General features: G+C 43.3%; 1 protein-coding gene across 3 annotated transcripts; it reads right to left on the minus strand.

Moving 5' to 3' along the window:
• Window positions 1–432: 432 nt before the first annotated feature.
• On the minus strand, window positions 433–8,363 carry PMEL (premelanosome protein). 3 transcript variants are annotated; one of them, XM_073663711.1, is made up of 12 exons: window positions 8,239–8,363; window positions 6,357–6,488; window positions 4,956–5,102; window positions 4,715–4,855; window positions 4,480–4,641; window positions 3,906–4,280; window positions 3,251–3,652; window positions 2,830–2,982; window positions 2,484–2,577; window positions 1,297–1,502; window positions 1,028–1,115; window positions 433–787 (listed from the first exon to the last, which is right to left on the minus strand). In XM_073663711.1, exons 2-12 carry the CDS (start codon window positions 6,406–6,408, stop codon window positions 640–642), a joined length of 1,968 nt encoding a protein of 655 aa, XP_073519812.1. In that variant the 5' UTR covers window positions 6,409–6,488; window positions 8,239–8,363; the 3' UTR covers window positions 433–639. The 3 variants fall into 3 exon arrangements, with proteins under 3 accessions (XP_073519812.1, XP_073519810.1, XP_073519811.1); XM_073663709.1 differs by lacking the exon at window positions 8,239–8,363 and adding an exon at window positions 8,066–8,230; XM_073663710.1 differs by lacking the exon at window positions 8,239–8,363 and adding an exon at window positions 6,596–6,688.
• Window positions 8,364–21,113: the final 12,750 nt, after the last annotated feature.

Raw genomic sequence — 21,113 nt, forward strand, 5'->3', positions numbered from 1 at the left:
TTAAAGGGAATCCCACAGACTATCACATATGAGACACCAGGCATACAGGACACTTCTATTCTTAACATAGAAATTCTGTCAAGTTCCCACTGTCCTAGATGCAAAACCAACATAGCAGATATGCTTCGTATAATGTGGAACTGTCCTAACTTTGTGTCCTTTTGGAAGAGTGTTGTAGCAATGATTAACTGGGTTTATTCAATTGATGTAGAGCTTTCATCATTAGTATGTATACTGGGATATGTTGAAGATCTGACCATTGATGATTACAGCAAAATTGCTGCAGCATGTATGTTATATATGGCAAGAAAACTGAAATTCTGATATAGCAAATCAGGAGCCTATTGCTAAAGTTAACTGGCTAGTAAATTTGGAAAAAGGGGTTTACCTAATAAGAGATGCTCTAAGTTTGAAAAGATAAAAAGCCCTTAGTTTTATTTTTAAAAAAAATTTTATTGGCAGAATTTTAGGAAGACTGCAGCAACTCCTGTTTTCAGACATTTCACTTAGTGCTTGGACCTTACAAGGTTACAGTCAGATGTTAGCTTTAAAAACTGCTTATATACACATTTAAGGGAAGTCTTCTGTGAAAATAGTAACCGCTTGCCATCTTTCAGAAACCGATTGGTGCACCAGTGTTCACACCACCCGGCCATTTAAGAGGGGGCTATTTTCCCCACTCAAGGAACGTCCAAGGGCATTTTGAATAAAGAGGCGAAGAGATGGACGATCAGGAAACCAGTTCCCTGAGTGTTCTGTTCTGAGAGGAGTGTAAGTCTTCAAATGCCTAAAAAAAAAAAAAAAAATATATATAAAAAAATGAAAGTGCCTATTGTATGAGAGTAGCCCAATATGCCACAAGTTTATTGCATGTACCCCCCTTTGCAGGAGACCCTTCAAGTCTCTAGATTTTTTTTGAACATTAGGCAAGAGTTGTTACACCAATATGGGAGACCATAGTTTTGCAAGTTTCTCTCCCTGAAGGAAGAAAAAAAAAAAATTATATATATAATTTACATCTCCTCACCTGTATGTGTAAGCTACAGTAGCTACTGCCAGAGCAACCAATAGTACACCGACTGTAACAGCAATTCCACTGACTGAAGAGGCTGCACCTACACAAATGACAAGTTATGTAGTATACACTCAAACCCCCTTTCATGTTGCTACAAACATTGATAGAAGCCATTTAGCCAGATTGTATAGTTTTGGACACTATGGATCCATTTGTATGGGGCCCAGAGGCTTCCAGTTATACTTGGTCAAGTAACTGCTCTGGCACAATGTCCAACTTACCTGATGACACACTGACTTGTGCACTAGCGACAGCCAAGCTGACATCATCGGTCAAGGATACATTAACACAGTAGACGCCAGTATCATTGAAGACTTGACGCAGTACTAGCTGGCAGTCAGATGAGGGCTCCACTGGGTTGCAGACAGTCTGCTGTGGATTCTCACAGTTCAAGTCAGAAATGACAGTACAAGCTTCTCTTGGTACACTAAAATACACAATTTAATGTGTTGAGGAAACTTAAAAAAATAAAAAGATTTTTGAAAATCTGATAATTTGGCACACTGGACAGAAATGAAGGCCACTAACACCTTTATACTGAATTTGCCCTTTTGATAAAGGCAAACATTAACCAATTTTAATACCAATTAGAAACACTCCCCCCCCCCCCCAAAGTCTTAATCATGATGAAAAGTGGGCTTTGCTACTCAATTTTGAACAGGAAGTCACTCCAGAACTGAAGCTGTACTGACACATGAGAGCTAGTGAGGACCATCACGTCCTGGAAACAGCAGTACATTCACTCCTAATATCCAAGTGGATCTAACACTGGAATAAGATGTGCAGCTGGCTATAAAGTTTTGCAAGCATTTTGTGTGCCAAGTTTGCAACTTTTAGTAAGAAAGAATGACTTCACACGCAGAGCTGGGAAGGAACTGTTGATTATGGTAAAAAAATAAAATAACCATCACCTCTGTACTGGTTATACATCTGCTGAAATCTTGTGTATGCTTGGCTCAGGTGCATGGTAATGAACACCAAGTTGTCAACAGGTGCCAAGTCCAGGACCAATATACATTACCATATTGGAGGAGAGTTAAGGACCTGACCTGCGCCTCTCCTTGCTGGATGCAGACCATGGACATTGTCAGATTGACAAGCTTATACTCAGGATACAGGGAAAGATGGGTGGCACTCAACAAGTCTAATGAATTGATCATAGACTATTTTTGTAACTACTTACATATTCTGAGTTCAACTACAATAATTCTTTGACAATAAAATTGTAATTATGGTTACATTTTCCTTATATTATTGCATCTGGTAAGAAGTCCATAATGTATTGTACACAAAATGTTGATTTACCGGGACCAACACTGCATAAAGAGGGGTCCTAGAGTGAAAGATTACAGACAGAAACAGCTTTATCTAGCGGTAACCACCAACATATGCAGTTACTAGCATTTACCTTCCTTGGCATGTAACCATGAGATCCACAGCATTCTCAAGCCCAGTAGCCACAATTGGCTCCACTTGCACAATCTGTACACTTTCAATACCAGCTGCAAAGGTAAAATGTAACATTAGTTGGAGTGGATGAGATCATAGTTATACCCATTGAGATCAGAAAGGCCAATGGGGGTCCACTCAAGAACTAGGTTATTCCTTTTTGTAGGCAACATTTATTATTGCCCTGTGGCTTCCAATTATGCATACCTTTACTACTTCTGCTGTTTGTCATTTGGTGCAGACTCCTTTTGCTATAGGACCTTATTAATTCCAGCTACATCCCTCCTATTATACTAGATACTTACAAACAATTTCAAGGTCACTAGCAAATGTTCCATATCTATACAGTAGGCACCCAACATATTGCCCCTCAGGAGCCTGTCGCTTGGCAAGCAGTAGGACTTCTCCATTAGCTGCGGTGATTTGTACAGCTTCACTGGATGCAGCCAAATCAGTTACTGAAGGGACAAAAAAAAAAAAAAGTTTATAGCACAAACATTTGTCAGGGGCAGACCATAAAGGTCTTCTTGTATCTAAGCAATATTGCTAGAGGAAAGCCAGCTGTATGGTCAGGATTATGGAACAAGTCTTTCATTTGTAAAAGCACCTGATCCTGTGTAAGTGTTATCATGCATAACCACTAAGATTTATAAATTAAATTGAGGCATGCATTGTGGCTCTACCATGAGCCTTTATAGACATGCCAAGAACCCTGCAGTAAGATACCTTCAGCTGGTGCTAGTGTTGAGGAAACCTCTTCAGTTGTGGCACTTGGTGCAGCACTTTCCACAGTGTCCTCAGCAAGTCGTGTTCCAGTTTCTACAACCTCTGTTGGCACAACCTCTGTTATAGCTGCTGCATTACTTGGAATGACTTCCTGGGTAGTTGGCAAGACATCAGGCAAAGCTTCTGTTACAGCATCTTCACCACTGACCACAACAACTTGTGAAGTTTCAGCTTCAAGGATAGCATTTGGTACAGTTGCTTGATCTGTTCCTGGTTCTACAGATGCAGAATCTAGGGCAACCTCATTGTTAACAGAAGTCTCAGTTACAGACAGATCATCAGCTCCATCAAGTGATAATGTGGAGTTAATTGGAACCAGTACTGTTGTGTCACTGGGAACCACTACAAAAGAAAAAAATATCCATAATGTGATACCTAGAGTATGAAAGTACTTATTCCCCAATTGCATTTAGGCCCAAGTTGAGTGAAGGTACATTTTAATTCCTTAAATATTGTCAATATAAGGCTATGCATGTAGCTTTTTTTTTTGCATCCCATCTCTAAAATTCTGGCAAAAAAACAAAAAACCATGCACATACTGAATTTTCACAAGATTGCAGCACCATGACCATTGTAATAAGAAGAAAGGACATACCAGTCAATTGTCCATTTGTTGTAGCGGCTCCAGTTGTGGGTTCTGCTGGCTGATTTGTAGTCACATCCTCCTGTGCAGTTGTCACCACTGGAGCAGCACTGCCACATGGAGAGATTGGAATAGCAGCCTGAACAACAACTTTTGCCTTGAAAACACCAGGAGAAACATATGTATGAGTAACGCCTGTATTCCGAGTTATAAGTGTACCACTCTCATCTCCAAAGTCCCAGGAGAAAGATATGTCAGATGTCTCAAGATAGTTGCTTGGGTCATGAACTGCTACAGAGAAGGACACTGCTCTGTTTTGGATGAAGCGCCTGTCCTCCTGGTCCAGATCAAGTACTTGCGATATGGAAACAGAGACTGGTATCTGATCTATAACAAACAAGATTAAGAAGTTGGTTTAAAACAAACCAGGAGAACTTAGATCTGTACATGGTGGTCATCTTTGAAGTACATTAGCAAGTTCTTATCTCTCCTCAACAGAACAATGTCTTTAAACAGGTTGTAATAAAGGTTTACATTCTAGAGCACAAAAGATGAATGAAGTTTATACAAAGTAGTAATTTCATACCAGTGATTGCAAACTGGGATGATGTACTGCCAATAGGGATGAATTTCTGTCTCCCTCGATAATGGTATACAACAACATCCATTGTGTATGAGCCAAGTGGAATGCCATCTGTCTCTACTGTTAGATTGGAAGAAGGACCATCTACCACCTGCCAGTACTTTCCTAGAAGAAATCATAGCTTTATTTCTGTCAACTCTTCACTAAAAAAAAATAAAATTATAATTAAGAGACCAACCCCATGCTTGCCAGACATAAACAAATTTGCTGCGTTTCTTCTCAGCTTCACGTGGGAAGGGACGACCATCCGGAAAGGTACATTTAGAACCTTCTGCTGACTCATCAGGGTAGACTGGTTCACCTGCCGACACCCAGGTACCTACGAAAAAGATTAACATCTACAGTTTCTGCCAAAGAATGCCCTTTAATCCAGTAGATTTGTTTTTATGCACCAAGTTGTTAATTTGAGGGCTACTTACTGTTGTCAGTGTAGTTTTGGCTCCACACAACTTGTCCATTAGGCAATAAGGTCTGATTGTGGGGGAAATTCAGCTGGATATAGAAGGTAGCTTTAGCACCAGTCAATGTTGGGGCATCATTTTGGATAGTAAATGTCACCTGACCTCCTGAAGCAGAACATTGTAAGAACACTAGTATTAAGTATAACCTCAGAGTATATAAATAGTTATATAATGCATGCATATTGCTTATAGAAGTGCTGATCATGGGAAAGTAATAAGGCTACACATTCAGGTGTTTCTTTTGAGGCTGGGAAAAAAAACAAACACACTAGATTAAGTAGAACTCACTTCATTTTTTGGCACCCTTTCCCCCAGATTTCTTCCTTCAGCATTTTGCAGTCTTTTGAGTATAAGGCTATGTGCCCACGATGCACAAATGCTCAGGATTTTTTCCTGAGCATTTCTGCATCTCCCTGGCAGAAAAAAAAACACATGCGGATGTGAAGCGTTCACATGCAGGTTGACAAGCGCTTTCAGCATCACTTGGAAAGTGCTTGACAACTTGGTCACACTATAAATCCATGCAACCGGCATGGAGAATATATGAATAAAAATATATATATGAATAATAATATATACCGGTATATGTGTGACCCCAAAGAATGTAAAAAAAAAAAGTCTATACTTACCTTCTGATGGCCCCCGGAGTCTTGCTTCGCTGCATCCTGGCTTGCTGGCAGCTCATGGTAGACTACACTGAAGGACCTGCCATCACATGACTGACATTAGTGCAGGTCCTTCAGTCCACCGCGATCTGCCGACAAGCGAAGAGAAGAACACCGTGGGCCATCAGAAGGTTAAGTATAATTATTTTTTATTTTATTCTGTTTTCACATGTTCTATAGTACCCAGGTCCAGAGGAGAGTCTCCTGTCCTCCACACCCAGGTACCATCTGCACATTTAAACGCATAGAATGCGCATCTACGATGCAGTGATGCATAATCCATGCAAGTCAGTGGCGGCAAAAGTGAAGTACTTCCACAAAATTGGTAGTGCTGCATTTTTTTCCCTGCAATAACCCACAGCAGAAATTTCCGCAGCATGTGCACCATCATTGGGGAACATGGCAGGCCTCCTACCATGCGTTAAGCATCTCTGCAGCTGCAGAAATGCTGAAAAAACACACACAGCCTATTTAACATGGATTCCACCTCCAAGTAGCAATGCATCACCCTCTCAACCCCCTATCCTTTTAACTTTGCAAGGCTATCAAAACCTTGAGGTGGGGTGGATGGGGGCAGTATATAAATTCACCATATGAAAAGCAATGTTAAATAGGAAGGTGGAATGGCAAATCCATGGAGTATTATGGTATATCCTTTATTTGTGCCTTGTCTAAGACAACTCAGTTTTCTGACCTGTCCAACAATCTCTTTTCTGGGCTTCACTTCCTTTCCAGACAGGGTACATCTGGCTGTTCCATGACTTGATAAGCACACGTTTCTTATTTTGCACCTCTAAAGCATTCTGTTGGATCCTCTTCCGAGACCCTATAAGAAATAAATATTGAATTGCCAATGAAAAACTTAATGTTGTAGAGACAGTGTTAAGTGGCCTATTAAGCCCAATACTAAATTGTGAAAGTAATTCAAGTCACATGAGCTAGGGAGATTAAGCTGCAATTTTGATGTAGAGGCTCCTCTGCCGTATGCTGAAGAATGTGTAGTCAGACTTTTTTGGCTTAGAAAGCCCCTTTGTATCAGCATGTGATGCATGATCTGGAGTCGTGCCGAGGGGCTCTAGGCAAAGTTGGTCACATGTGGGATTCCAAGGAGGATTGAGCTTCCATGTGACTCTCAGCTGAGGTGTCTAACCTGAGGCTTTATGGAACCATGGTTATCCTATTGTCCAGCCATTACAGCAGTACTACTTTGCAATAAACTGTTGGTGTACATATTTATACTGAAGGCAAGAGAAACTATGTAATAAACGCAGTACAAGATTGTTGGACATTCTTTATGTGGAATATATTTGTATTAGAGCAATGAGTATCAGTATAAATATAAAATGTGGATTCCCCCACCCCCCCACCCAAACACGGTAGCGCAACCAGTGAGACTGCAGAAGTTTAGTGTTGTCCAGGATTTGATGCATTACCCCTGAGAAAATGAGCCACTTGACCATAGGCAGTGTCTAGCATTGCAATTCAACCCCATTGAAGTGAATGGAGCCGAGCTTCAATACCATTTACAATTCATGTTCAGGGGGGGGTGGTGTCATTTCTTAAAGACTTATTTTCTTATCCTGGACAACCCCTTTAGAGCTTTGAGAGTTTCCATATTTCAGAGCCTATACTAAATGCCAGCATTATGCAGGGTCTGCTCTATAAGGGTGACCCTGCAGAAAGACCTGGAACCCACAAATCACTACCGACATTCAAAGGTGCTTATTTTTTCACCTGACTGGCTTTGAGATCACTGCTAGGAATGGCATGTTATGGACTATCATGGAATTATTCTACCTGAAACTTAGTGCCTTTTTTGACCAAGCACCATTTTCCCAGAGTTAAATTTATAAACTTGTAGTAGTCCAATCATAGGTGAGGAAAGACGTGTACTATGTACCTGTAAAGGACATCACATACATCAGACTGAAATAATAATAAAAAAAAAGAAACCTAATTTAAAGCATTATCTATAATTACAGCCCATTTAAGATCCTCCCATTTAGTAAACGCCACACAAAACTGCAACATGCCTTGGCCTGAGGAATGCAGAGGAGACGGACTGTGGCTTTAACATTTTTTCTGTGGCCAAGAGACTAAAATGGCAAATCTTTAGGCTACAGCAACTACAATTTGTCACTTTGAAAGTTGAGAAAGATGCATTTTGTGTGAACAGAGTAACCAGATACTGGTCTATGTAGTTAGACCAGACCAGTGCATTCTGGATATAGCAAACCTGCTTTAACACCGAGTGAAAGTTGTTGTTTTTTTGTTTGTTTTTTTTTAAATGCAAAGTTGTTAGATAAAAGGCATCCCACCCACTTTAAGGACAATGGCTGAAGTAGTAAAGCCATGAAGGTTAGGAACTATCACAATCCAGGACATGAAGCGGTCAGTACTCACTGTTCTGCACCTCTACCCCAGCACACAGCAGCCACAGAACAGACAGCTGCCAGATTACTCTCATCTCTGCTGTTGCCTTGATCCTCCAAGACCAGTCTCCAGCACAATGGAAGAGGAAAGTCAGGGAAACTTACTATAAAATAGCCAACAAGCAGTCATTAGCATAATCTTACCTCCCCCTGTGACTTTACATGGATTAATACATTCCAGTTCATCTCACAAGCCTCCCTGCCCACAGAGGACAGAGTCAACATTAGACCTCAGGCAAGGTATTTCATGTGATCACCATCATCCTTATATAAAAAAGTGGGAACCTGAGAATCTGCCCAATTACAAAAAAAGCAGAGGGGAAACTAACCACAATATGCCCATTTAGGATCTCAGATGCTCTAGACATAGCGTACACAATCTGGGAACACAAAATGCCCAAAAAAAACTGGAGATGCAGTATGAGACTTTGGCATACAGGACTGTCCACATTAGTCACGCAGCTTGTAAAACTGAAATACTATAAAAGATTAAAATTAATGCTAATCCAGTCAACAGCCAAACTCCGGAACCACATGTGCCATTCAGATGGCTTCCACAACTGGTCAAACGCCACATTGTCTTATCTTTAGCCCAAACATGCCATACAAAACTAGCAAGCCCAATTATCACAACCTTGCCCCACCATTACATGCTCCTAGCCAAATACTCACCTCATCCCAGTGCATAAGGATCTACTAGGAGTTTCCCATTTATATCTGAGCCCCTTAATCTCAGCCCCGCTTCACCTGCTCATTTACAACTCATTAACTTGACTGCTAATGAAAGACTTTGGCCCTGATTGGAGGTCATGTGATCCTTTGATGCCACTGAACTGTGACAAGCTGCTGGATAATCTCTATGATACATTCTTTTTATCTTTCAGAAAAGTTACTAAAACTGAAATACAAAGCATGACTATATGGCAATTAGCCACATTGAGATCTTATGCAATCCAGGGGTGTATATATGCATAAGATGCGCCTCCATACCACAAGTAGGGAGGGAGTTTTCATTCCCTCTCCATCAGTTTTCTGGCATCAAAAAGTCACAACATTTTGCACAGGTTATAATAGAGCAAAAAACTGCAATTTTCTGCTCTTTTGTGTCAAATCTACTGTAGAACTTCTGTTTAGGCCCCATTCACACGTCCGTGTTTCCAGTACGTGCGCTATACGTTTCTTTCATGGATACCACATGTACCCATTACAACCTTCGGTGCTGTACACATGTCCTTTTTTTTACACGGACCGTGTGACCATGCAGAATACACTTAGACTTAGTCTAAGTTTGTTTTTTTACCGGCAGCACGGATGACAAGGATCCATGAAAAACACATACATCACTTGGATGGCATCCATGCACTGTCCATGTTTAACATTGCAAAGTATAGGAGAAGCTTTGTCATTTATTTTTTCTTTATCTATACGTGAAATACACTGACGGCACACATTAAAAAATGGACACAAGGATGGAAAACACCGGTACTGGTTTTCCACGTACATGTATTATACGAACGTGTGAAGGAGGCCTGGCGGTGGGTGAGGAATAGCAGACGGTATGGTGTCCAGCCACCGCACAACAAATTTACTAGAATAGTAGGTGCACACACTTTTAGACGCTGAGATTTCCTTAGTGAAGCCGTTTCTGGAAATTGCTTGCAGCAGTTTCCTAAAGTGGCTTCACCAAAAGTTTATCCATCATTCTTGCGGCGTCTTTTACTTTATACTTTCAAGTATAGAGAGCAAGCGGCTTCCATAAGGCTAAGGTCACACCAGCATATAGTCTCTCATCTGAGAAAATCAGTCCGATTATGCTGATCACACTCTGATCAGACTCTGATCGAAGTTTCATCAGAGGGTTAACAGAATCCCATACGATTAACAAATCGTTCATGCTGCGATTTTTTTCCTCAGACCACTTGTCTGTGGCTTCATTAAATAACATGTGGACGAGTGCTATCCGTCCATGTTATACAGTTGTTTGCATGAGCCCTTAGGCCACAGCCCCACTATCAGTATTTAGTCAGTATTCGGTCAGTATTTCATGCATACCAGGATAGGGATGAGGGGTGCCATGCATACTAGGATAGGGATGAGGGGTGCCATGCATACCAGGATAGGGATTAGGGGTGCCATGCATACCAGGATAGGATGGGGGCAGCACATAACAGGATGGGGGGAACAGGATTGGGGAGCACAAATACCAGGATGGGGGCAGCACAAATACCAAGATGGGGGCAGCACAAATACCAGGATGGGGGCAGCACATACCAGCATGGGAGACCATATACCAATAAAAATGCTCGCCACCCGGGCGCAGAATGGGTTCAATAGCTAGTCTCTATATACCAGTGCATTTCTATGTATCTGTATTCTAGGGGTAAAATAAAAGTCAGATTTTTTTTCTTCCTATAAAATTACTACAAAATAATGAAAAACAGTTACAATTATGAAATTTTTAATGCTCTTAAAAAATAAATAAACATCACAAATCAGCAAATAACAGACATATTTGGCGTCCTTGTAATCATAATAACCCGCACAACATAGACATGAGATTATTTATGGTGATTGATAAATGGTGTAAAAAATGGCATAATTGATATTTTTCTCCATGAAACTTATAAAAAAAGCAATAATATGTAAGCTTAAGGTGCTTTTCAGATGTCCAATGTTTCGAGTACGTGTGGTGTCCGTTTCCACACGTACTGGAGACACTGACACACATAGACCCATTCAAATTAATGGGTGTCACGGGTGTGTCAGATGTGACAGACAGTTGACCTGCAGTTGGTTGCAGGAGATCTCTTCGTTTGGCATTACAGACACCTTCTTAGCTGTCTCACTCTAGGACCCAGCGGCTACCTTCCTCTTGCTAATTAACACCCTGGCCTGGGTGTATAAATACCTTCACTTTGCAATAGGGAGGCGCCGGTGATATTCACATGACCCCTTGTGAAGGCTTGGAGAAAATTGAGTTCTTACTTCCTCTCTGGTGCTAAGAGGACGTGTGTGCAATCTCTCTGAAGTCGACTCAAGCTAAGCTACTTCCCCCCGTGTCTGTCTCCCCTTGCTGTCTTTAGTGTTAATGGGTACTGACTAGCGCTCATCCCCCCCATTCCCTAGCCAGACCCTATCTCTAGGGAGAGACAGGGGTTTAGGTTCCTGCTCAGCGATTGGTAACAGCCTAGGAGGTCTCTACCCTCTCTGTCCTTAGTGTTTTGGCTCTCTTCCCCTCATCCCATCGTGTTGCACTTTGTCTTTCCTACACTGTGCGTGAAAATGGGTCTGTGCACATGTCAGTGTGTTTTCACGGACTGTGTGTCCATGGGCAAAACACGCTGACATGTCCGTTTTTTACCAGCTGCACGGGCCGCAAAACATCCCACACGGATGACATCCGTGTGTCATCCGTGTGACACGTACCGGAGCTTGGGAATCAGCAGTACAGTTAGCGTTGTTCCCAAGTGCCGGGTGCTGAACGCTGCCTTCATCATTGTCCCATGCCGGCACTATGATCGGCAACAGCAGGGGACCATGATGAGGGTAGTAGTCTGCTCCCGCTGTCTCCAACTGTAAAAATGAGAATAAAATAAATCCTTATACTCACCTCTCTTAGGTGTCCTCCCGCTGTAATCCATCTCACCGCTCACACCAAGGAGCCGAGGAGAATGACTCGCTCCAGCGAGCGGCCCTGAAGCTGCGCTCAGTGAGTAACAGGACACCGCTCACTGCAGCGAGTCATTCTCCCCGGTTTCTTGGTGCGAGCGGTCGCTTGGATTACAGCGGGGGACACTTAGGACAGGTGAGTATAAGGATTTTTTTTATTTTATTCTTATTTTTACAGGTGGAGACACCAGGAGCAGAATACTACTCTCATCATTATCCCCTGCTGGTGCTGATCGCAGCGCCGGCAGGGGACAATGATGAGGGCAGCGTTCAGCAGCCGGCGCTTGGGAACAGCGCTAACTGTACAGCTGATTCCCAAGCGCCGCTACGTGTGATCCTGATGCGGCACACGGTTGCCAGGTGCACACGGACACACTGATATCTCTAGTATGGGTTTTTCCAGTCCCGGAAATATCGTGTGAAACGCGCCTAAGGCTGTGTTCACACATAGCATAAATGCTTAGTTTTTTCTGCTGATTTTTATCTGCATGTTTTCTGCAATAGAAACCTTCTCTGATTATGGTGTTTTTTTCGGCACTTTTTTAATGCCTTTTCCCTTTTATTTGAGCCATTTTTGGTGGAGATTCAAAGCAGCGTTTTTAATGTGTTTTTTTTTTTTTTTTTTTAATAGTACAGAAAAGCTTTGATTCTACACTGAAAAATGCAACAGTGTTTTTTACAAACGTTTTTTTCAGGCTCCCCATAGAAATGTATAAAGAAAAAATGCATCAAAACAGCATAGTTCAACAATGTACCGAGAGCAGGATAAGGCCACGTGCACATGTTGAGTATTTGTTCAGTATTTTACCTCAGTATTTGTAAGCTAAAGCCAGGAGTGGAACAATCAGAGGAAAAGTATAATAGAAACACGTCACCACTTCTGTATTTATCACCCACTCCTGGTTTTGGCTTACAAATACTGATGTAAAATACTGAACGTGTGAACGTGGTCTTATTCATGGAATCACATTCTCTTTGCTTGGACATTTAGGCTTTGTTCACATGTAGCATTAATGCTGCGTTTTATTGCCAGAAATTAAGCTGTGTTTAAGTGTCCAAGCAAATCAGATGTGATTTCAAGAAAACTGTGACCACTGTGCGTCTAAGGCCATGGCCCCACTATCAGTATTTAGTCAGTATTCAGTCAGTATTTTTTCTCAGGAGTGGGAGCCAAAACCAGGTGAGGAACAATCAGAGAAAAGGTATAATAGAAACAAGTCACCAATCCTGTATTTATCACCCACTCCTGGTTTTGTCTCCCACTCCTGAAAAAAAATACTGACCGAATACTGACCAATGGCATTACAGTGCACAAACCCATACCTTAATCTTATCTATGTTTAAACAAATTACACTGACACACTTGACTTGATTGGAAAATTAATTGGCCACGGCCTTTATTAAAATCATTTAATACAGGTACCAACTTCAAATAATAAAATAATAATTATAAACAACCGCAGCTTAGCCAAAGCTCAAGCCCGTTTACATTACCTATAACTTATTGTCCATTCGGTTCCCCGAATGACTAACCCCAACCTGCCATCTTGCCTGGATCAAGCAGGCAAGCATGACCCGCCCCACCCAGGGCCAACTCTACCATCGCCTGTAGTTCTAAGTTAAAAATGTCATTACCCACTTCAGACAAATGGGTCCAATCACTTCTGAATAGGCCTGGCAAACCTCCCTCCAAGTCAGTGTGCCGAAAAGAGAAACCTCCAATAGATGGCATAAATTTATTCATGTATCTATTCACCCTTTTGCGAATTTTTTCACAAAATTTGAGATCCATAGATTTCACCCACACTAAACGGGGAACGATCTCAGAAAATATCATTTTGACACCAAAAAAAAAATTTTTTAGCTCTATTAAACTTTTTTTCATTTGGAATAGTAAATCCACTGTACCTAATTTACCAATATCATTCCCTCCTAAGTGCACAATGATTATATCCGGGGACGGAGATCTCTCATTCATCATGGCAGCTTGCTCCAACAGTCCTTCCCATCTTTGTCCCCTGATTCCAAACCAAAAGATCCTTACGTTATCGGCAGACAAAGACAGATTCGGACTATAGCACCGCTGCTGCGCTCTCCACTCTGCCCAGTGCACGAAGGAATGACCCAAGATCCATACTGTTATATCTACAAAAACTACAAACAAAAAAGGAACTTTAGTATACATCACTTCCGGATATACACCCGATAACATCCTGAACTCCATCTTCCCAGCTTTTTGATTAAGCCCTCACTCAAACCCAGTCTGGCAGCCTCCGTCGCAGCTCCAATCCTAAAAGAATGAGTAGAGAAATATTTATTACCCATATTCAATTTTGACAAACATTTAGTCAAAATGCTTCTGAATTGGAACTGAGTGAAAGGCTTGCCAGACTGGTGAAGTAAAAACTTCTCACCTCCCACGGGATGTAACCTTAAATAACGTTGTACTAAGCAAACCGGACAAATACCTTTACCCGCTAAACATTGCAATTTTAAAGACGTACCCTTACCGGCTTGATCAGTTTTGGATTTAGCAATAAAAATTATTACTATCCCCCTCTTCAATGTAACATGTTGAAAAGCCAAACCTTCAATACCGTCTCTGCCCCTCGGTAATAGCTCACCTATACGCAAAGCTCCAAAAAACAATAGTGCAGCTGCTGTGGAGAATAAAAGGGCTTCATAGTTATCGTAACAGCAAGAGAATGACACTGTGCATAAATTTACCAACATTTCTGGAGAAATGGGGCATCTGCCATCCCGAACTACCTTCTCTTTCTTGTAACCCTTTAGTACCTGCTTTACTAAAAAATAATCGTTGCATGCCTTCTGGCCCATAACCTTCATAAAAAATGACACACCAGATAATGTTTTCATTACTGTAGAATAAGCGAGCCCTTGGTCAAAAAGCGATAATGCAAAATGCAAAACGGACTGTACTGAACACTTATTAGCATGTAGTTTCATTCTCCTACAAAATTTAACCCATGAAACCCAAGCCGACGAATAACCTTTCCATGTAGAACTGGCCATAGACCGCTGTAACAGCTCCATTAACCTGACCAAATCAATCCCCAGAGATACTCTGGACACTCCACTCCCCTCTCCTGGGTGCCTGGGGCGATATTGAAGAAATTCTTGAACTGAAAATGAGAAAGCGAAACAGCCCCTGAAGGATCACTATTATCAACCTGTACAGCCTTCAACCAAATATTCCATTTCAAACACAGCAGTACTAGATGTCTAAGAATCCTAATAACCAAACCACATTTGCATGACAAATGGTTCACTGAAAGGACTACCCCTTTTTTACTGGATTTAATGATGATATTTCTATTAGCTAGCTGACTGCCCCAAACCACTATAACCACTAAAATAGTAAATAGTTCTAACAACACTTCATTCTTTAACCCCCCATTCTTACGCCATGCCCAATGCCATTGGCACGCACACCAATTACCATCCCAAAAAACACCAAAGCCTGATTCAGGAGCCGCATTCCTGTACAAACTCAATTCCTCTTCTGCGATAAAAGGCTGACGCCACAAAGCCTGGCCATTAAATTACTCTAAAAACTCCAACCAAACTTGTAGATCCTCCCTTACTTCCTTTGTGACTCTAACATGAAATACAGGATTCCTAATTCCTGCGATATGTGCTGACAGGTGTCTGCAAAATACTCTGCCCATAGGCATTATTCTAGACGCGAAGGCTAAAAGTCCTAGCAACGACTCGACCTCCTTCACTGTCACTTTCTTCCTCTTTATCACTGCTAACAACGCTTCCCTACATTTAACAATTTTAGCTATTGGCAACCTAAACTCACCTTTACCTGTATCAATCACTATACCTAGATACTCTAAATAATTGCTTGGGTGAACTGTTTTTCCCTCCGCTAGAGGAATACCAAACTGCTTGCAAATTAATTGAAAAGTAGACAAAAGCTCATCACACGCCAATGAATCGCAAGGACCTATAAACAAAAAATCCTCTAAGTAGTGCGCTATACCGCCTTTCATGCACTGCCGTGCTGTTACCCATTCTTCAAAAGATGAAAAGGCCTCAAAATAAAAACAAGATACTGAGCACCCCATGGGCAAACATTTATCAACATAAAAGAAACCGTTGAAATGAAAACCTAGTGAATTAAAACCGCTAGGATGTAAAGGCAATAACCTAAAGGCTGATTCTATATCGGCCTTGGCCATTAATGCCCCGAGACCAGTGGCGTACCGCCAATGGCGGCAGACCACGCGACTGCTATGGGGCCCGTGAGCTGGGGGGCCCATAGCAGTCCAGGGGCGGACATACCTCTGCTGGTGCAGCTGCGCCGGGGGGCCCGCCGGTGCAGCGTCTCCCTGCTTGTGGCGGGCAGGGAGCGATCCCTGCAGCTTCGCTGCTGACAGGACAGAATGGCAGCGGAGCTGCAGAGATCCGTCCTCTGCTTCCTGCCCGCCGCTTCCTCCCTCACACAGGCACGTGCTGCTTGATGACATCATCATGCAGCGCGGGCCTGTGTGAGGGAGGAAATTGCAGACAACAAGGATGCTGCAGCCTGTGGGGGAACGGGCAGAGAGGTAAGTGTTTTTTATTTTTTATTTTTACTGAAACGCTGGGGAGAGCAATAATGGGGCTGATGGGGCTGGAGAGAGCAATAATGGGGCTGATGGGGCTGGGGAGAGCAATGGTGGGGCTGATGGGACTGGGGAGAGCGCTGATGGGTCTGGGGAGAGCAATGGTGGGGCTGGGAAGAGCAGTGATGCTGCAGCTTGCGGGGGAACGGGCAGAGAGGTAAGTGTTTTTATTTTTATTTTTACTGAAACGCTGGGGAGAGCAATAATGGGGCTGATTGGGCTGGAGAGAGCAATAGTGGGGCTGATGGGGCTGGGGAGAGCAATGGTAGGGCTGATGGGGCTGGGGAGAGCAATCGTGGGGCTGATGGGGCTGGGGAGAGCAATGGTGGGTCTGATGGGGTTGGGGAAAGCGCTGATGGGTCTGGGGAGGGCAATGGTGGGGCTGGGAAGAGCAGTGATGGGGCGGGGAGAGCAATTATGGGGATTAGTAGACCAATGACGGGGATGGGGAGAGCAATGACGGGTTGCTTGTAGACAGCAATGATGGAGGTGCTGGGAGAGTAATGACGGGGGTTGCTGGGAGAGAACAATGATGGGGGTGCTCGAAGAGAGCAATGACGGGGGTGCAGGGAGAGAGCAATGATGGGGGTGCTGGGAGAGAGCAATGACGGGGGTGCTGGGAGAGAGCAATGATGGGGGTGCTGGGAGAGAGCAATGATATTGGTGCTGGGACAAAGCAATGATGGGGGTGCTCGGAGAGCGCAATGACGGGGGTGCTGGGAGACAACAATGACGGGGTGCGGGGAGAGAGCAATGACGGGGGTGCAGGGAGAGAGCAATGACGGGGGTGCTGGGAGAGATGAATGACAGGGATGCTGGGAGAGAGCAATTACGAGGGTGCTGGGAGAGCAATGACAGGGGTGCTGGGACAGAGCAATGTTGGGGGTGCTGGTAGAGAGCAATGACGGGAGGTGCTGGGACATAGCAATGATGGGGATGTTGGGAGAGAGCAATGATGGAGGTGCTGGGACAGAGCAATGATGGGAGTGCTTGTATATTTTCCGTGTGCACATAGCCTTACAGAGACTGAATAATTTATATTATTGGCAGGTGGAGATTATAGTTAATGGGGGGCACAGTGCTGCTTATCACTTTATATTTTGATTACTAAGTAGCTAATAGTATATTAATGGGGGGTTACAGATCTGTATTCAGAGGCGCAGTGCGGGGGAGACACATGTATATATACAATATATGTGACCTTGTTATTATCTAGGCTGGAGATCATCATGACAAGACGAATCGTGACTGGGAGATGTCGACATGAAGGTCTGACCAGATGGAGAAGCAGCAGAAACCGACTCTGATCAGATGAGACGTCAGCGGTAAGTGCCTGGATGTAAATGTTATTCGGTATCTGCGCTGTATTACTTGGAGTGATAATGTTACATGTAAAATCCCTTAGGCTGCATTCTCACATTTGTGTGAAATGTCAGATTTTTTTATCAGATGGTCCACGGACTTGTAGAGTTTATAGATCCATTCACACATCCATGAAAATCACGAATCTGAGAATGAAATCTGTGAGGGTCAGAGAATGTCCTGTTCTGATCCGATTTTGAGGATTAGAATAGGACATGCTCAATGCGTCTGTAAAACAGGGCAGCACACCGACACTGCACACAGATGCAGGAATGTAGCCTTATTATGTATAGCACAGTCCCTTAGTACATAGTGTACTCACTTATGTATAGCATATGCCCTTAGTATATAGTGTACTCGCTTATTATGTATAGCGCCGTCCTTAGTTATATTGTTTCATCTTTTATTATGTATAACACCCTCCCTTATTACCTACCATCCTCTCTAGCTCTAGGGCTCACAATTGGGGGATCATACTGTATTGGTGTCAGCAAACTTTGCCCTGGGAGTTGAGGTGAGGTACAGTAGGGTCATTATACTGCGCATGTGGACGAATTCACAATGGGGGTATCATACTGTGTTTGGGGGACACTTTTGTTGGTATCACACTTTATGGGACAATGAAAGAGGGGCCTAGGACGTCAGCAGGAGGAAAATTACTATGTAAAGACTGGAAGGTTGTGTGATCTGCTCTTCTGTGACCCTGACAATTATTTACATTTTTTTTTTTGGGGGGGGGGAGCAATTTGAACTTCTGCTATGGGGCCCCATGAATCCTATGTACGCCCCTGCCCAGGTCCGAAAATTCTAACTATCTCAGCAGCCTTATCAAAAGATGTGTATGTAACAGTACTTACACTGCTATCAATGCTATCGTTCAAAGAGGTACCATATGGATAAGACAAATGATGAATCAATCTGAAAGCATTCATCTCTTTCTTTGGAACTACACCCAGAGGAGATAGCCGAAAATTTTTAAATGGCTGCTCCTTAAAGGGGCCCGCCACTCTTCCTTCTGCTAATTCCTTTAACAATTTCACTTCTACCACCTCTGGGTGCAGCTCCGCGGATTTCAAATTCTTTACCCATATGCACCCTTTGCCTGAAAATGTGGAATCATAAACCCATGTGTAAACCCATCAATTATTAACTTGGCTATCTTGCGGTTTGGGTACTGCTCTAACCATGGCCGCATTTTCTCCAGATTTACTGGTGTCAATGCTTTTACCAAAGTATTCCTTTGTGGAAGGTTGCCCACTTGCTTTTTTAAAGCATCTGGACATAGCGTGCGACCCTCCACAAAAGGAGCACTCGTGTCTGTATTTACACGTATTCGGCCACTTACATTGTACCTCATTAAATGCAAAACATGTACCTTTCCCAAAGGTACTAGTCTGAGCTGGTACATTACGCTGAACATTATTAGGTTTATTTGGCAGCATTAAATTAATCCATAAACCTACATCTTTAACTCCCCATTTCAGGGATGGATATACTGCCATGTTCTGGAGAAAGTTTTCATCATAAAAATACCAGCTTAAACTACCAAAATGTTTGTAAGCTTCTAACACTATCTCAACATGCTGGAAAAGGCCAGAACACTTGCTGGGAAACTTTTCGCCCATCACACTGGCGTAAATACAAAAAGCCTGCAACCAGTTATTAAAGGACCGAGGTACCACCCTACGCCTATCCTCGTCTTTGTCCAGCCTTGTCAAAAATTCCTTGGAGGCTGGTAGCAAAGACAGGATATCAATGAATTCATTACGCCATATTTTTTCTTTAACTGTCGTGGACAAATGATATCCCAGCGGCGAAACTGGACAAACCAGAATCTCCTTGTAACATTCCTCACCCACCTTTGACACCTGATGCCAATGGGGTTGCTAGGGAATCTTGCATCCCCCCCGCCAGTCTCTGGGCCACTGTCTAGGTGCCTCCAAACTCCGGCTACACCTGTGGCCCCAGAGCACTGGCTAGCTGACATAGAAGTGACAGCAGGGGGTTGCAATATATCCCTAAGGGATGACAATACGTGTGATAGCTGTTCTAATGTGTGATGTGCGACAGGTGGGCTATACTCACCACCCTCAGATGCAGGGTCCTGGGTCTGGTCATGCTGGATGAAAACCCCTGCCGTGGACATTCCGTTTTCCATACCGGCAGCCTCAGGACCAGCAACGGCTCCCTCCAGCCGGTGGTCAACTGAGGCCAGCTTGATCCTGCCGTCCGGCGATAAGTCAGCTGTTCCCCTATGACTTCTTCGTCTCCCGTGGGACCTCGGTGGGCGCACCGGAGATGGGGAATATAGCACTCTCCTCCACTTGCTTCTGCCACCAGTGCGCATGCCCGCGCCGCTAGATGATGTCATCTGGGGTTCCGGCGCTTGCACTCCTCCCGCACTTCCGGACCTCTGCTCCGTCTCACCGCCGCGCTTGACCCTGGAACATCGCTGCTCGCTGTCTCCAGACAGCGATGCAAGCAGGCAAGGATTCCTTCCTCTCCTATCCGGCTGCGCAGCTTCTCCAAGACGACATCCATTTACGTAGGTACGGCAGCAATTTCTTATGGCAACGCCGAGGACTGACAAACTCCTCAGCACTGCCGGTCACTATATACCCCCACCACTTCTCTTTATTTACTAATAACTCCCCTATCAGCAGGTGTCGCCAGGGGAAGAAACGCAATCTTCCCCTGTGACACTTCACTACTGGCTGGGATCCGCAGCCAATCAAGTCCATGCTGCTGTGGCGGCAAAACCCAGCTGGAGCAACCTATTCCTGCCAAAACCCTATTTACTTTAACCTTTTAGAAGAAGAGCAAGTGCATGATAATACCAAATGCTCCCCTCCTAAAGATCCGGGTCTGTCAATACTGATAGTGGGGTTGTGGCCTTAGATGCTGCTAAACTTAGAAAGTCATGAAGATGCTAGAAGTGACCCATCCATTCTTGTAGCAGCTTCCACCACACTTTTATATACAAAATTTTAATAAAAATGCTGGCGGCAAAGCCATCACAATAATGCTTGAAGAGACACCAAAGAAGTCGTGTCAGGAAGAACACCACAGGGGTTTTCCTTAGTACATTTATATAAAGCAGAAGAAGCTCAAGGAAAACGCCAGGTGTTTTTCCAAAAGGATCTTCTTTATCATTTTGCAGCATCTTTGCCGCCGCCGCTGTCTTTTTTTTTTTTTTTTTAAATTCTACGGAAGCCTGAAGTGGTCAAAAGAAACCCAAAAAGACAGGGCATATGTACATCAAGTCATTTTGAGATTTCAATATATATGTTGTGACATGCAGAAGTAGTGCTGTTGAGCTCCAGAAGCATCCAGCAACTAGAGGAGTTAACCCTA

The sequence above is a fragment of the Phyllobates terribilis genome, unplaced genomic scaffold, assembly GCF_046119375.1.
Source record: "Phyllobates terribilis strain yellow unplaced genomic scaffold, ASM4611937v1 Scaffold_2__4_contigs__length_985480577, whole genome shotgun sequence".
Lineage (NCBI taxonomy): Eukaryota > Metazoa > Chordata > Amphibia > Anura > Dendrobatidae > Phyllobates > Phyllobates terribilis.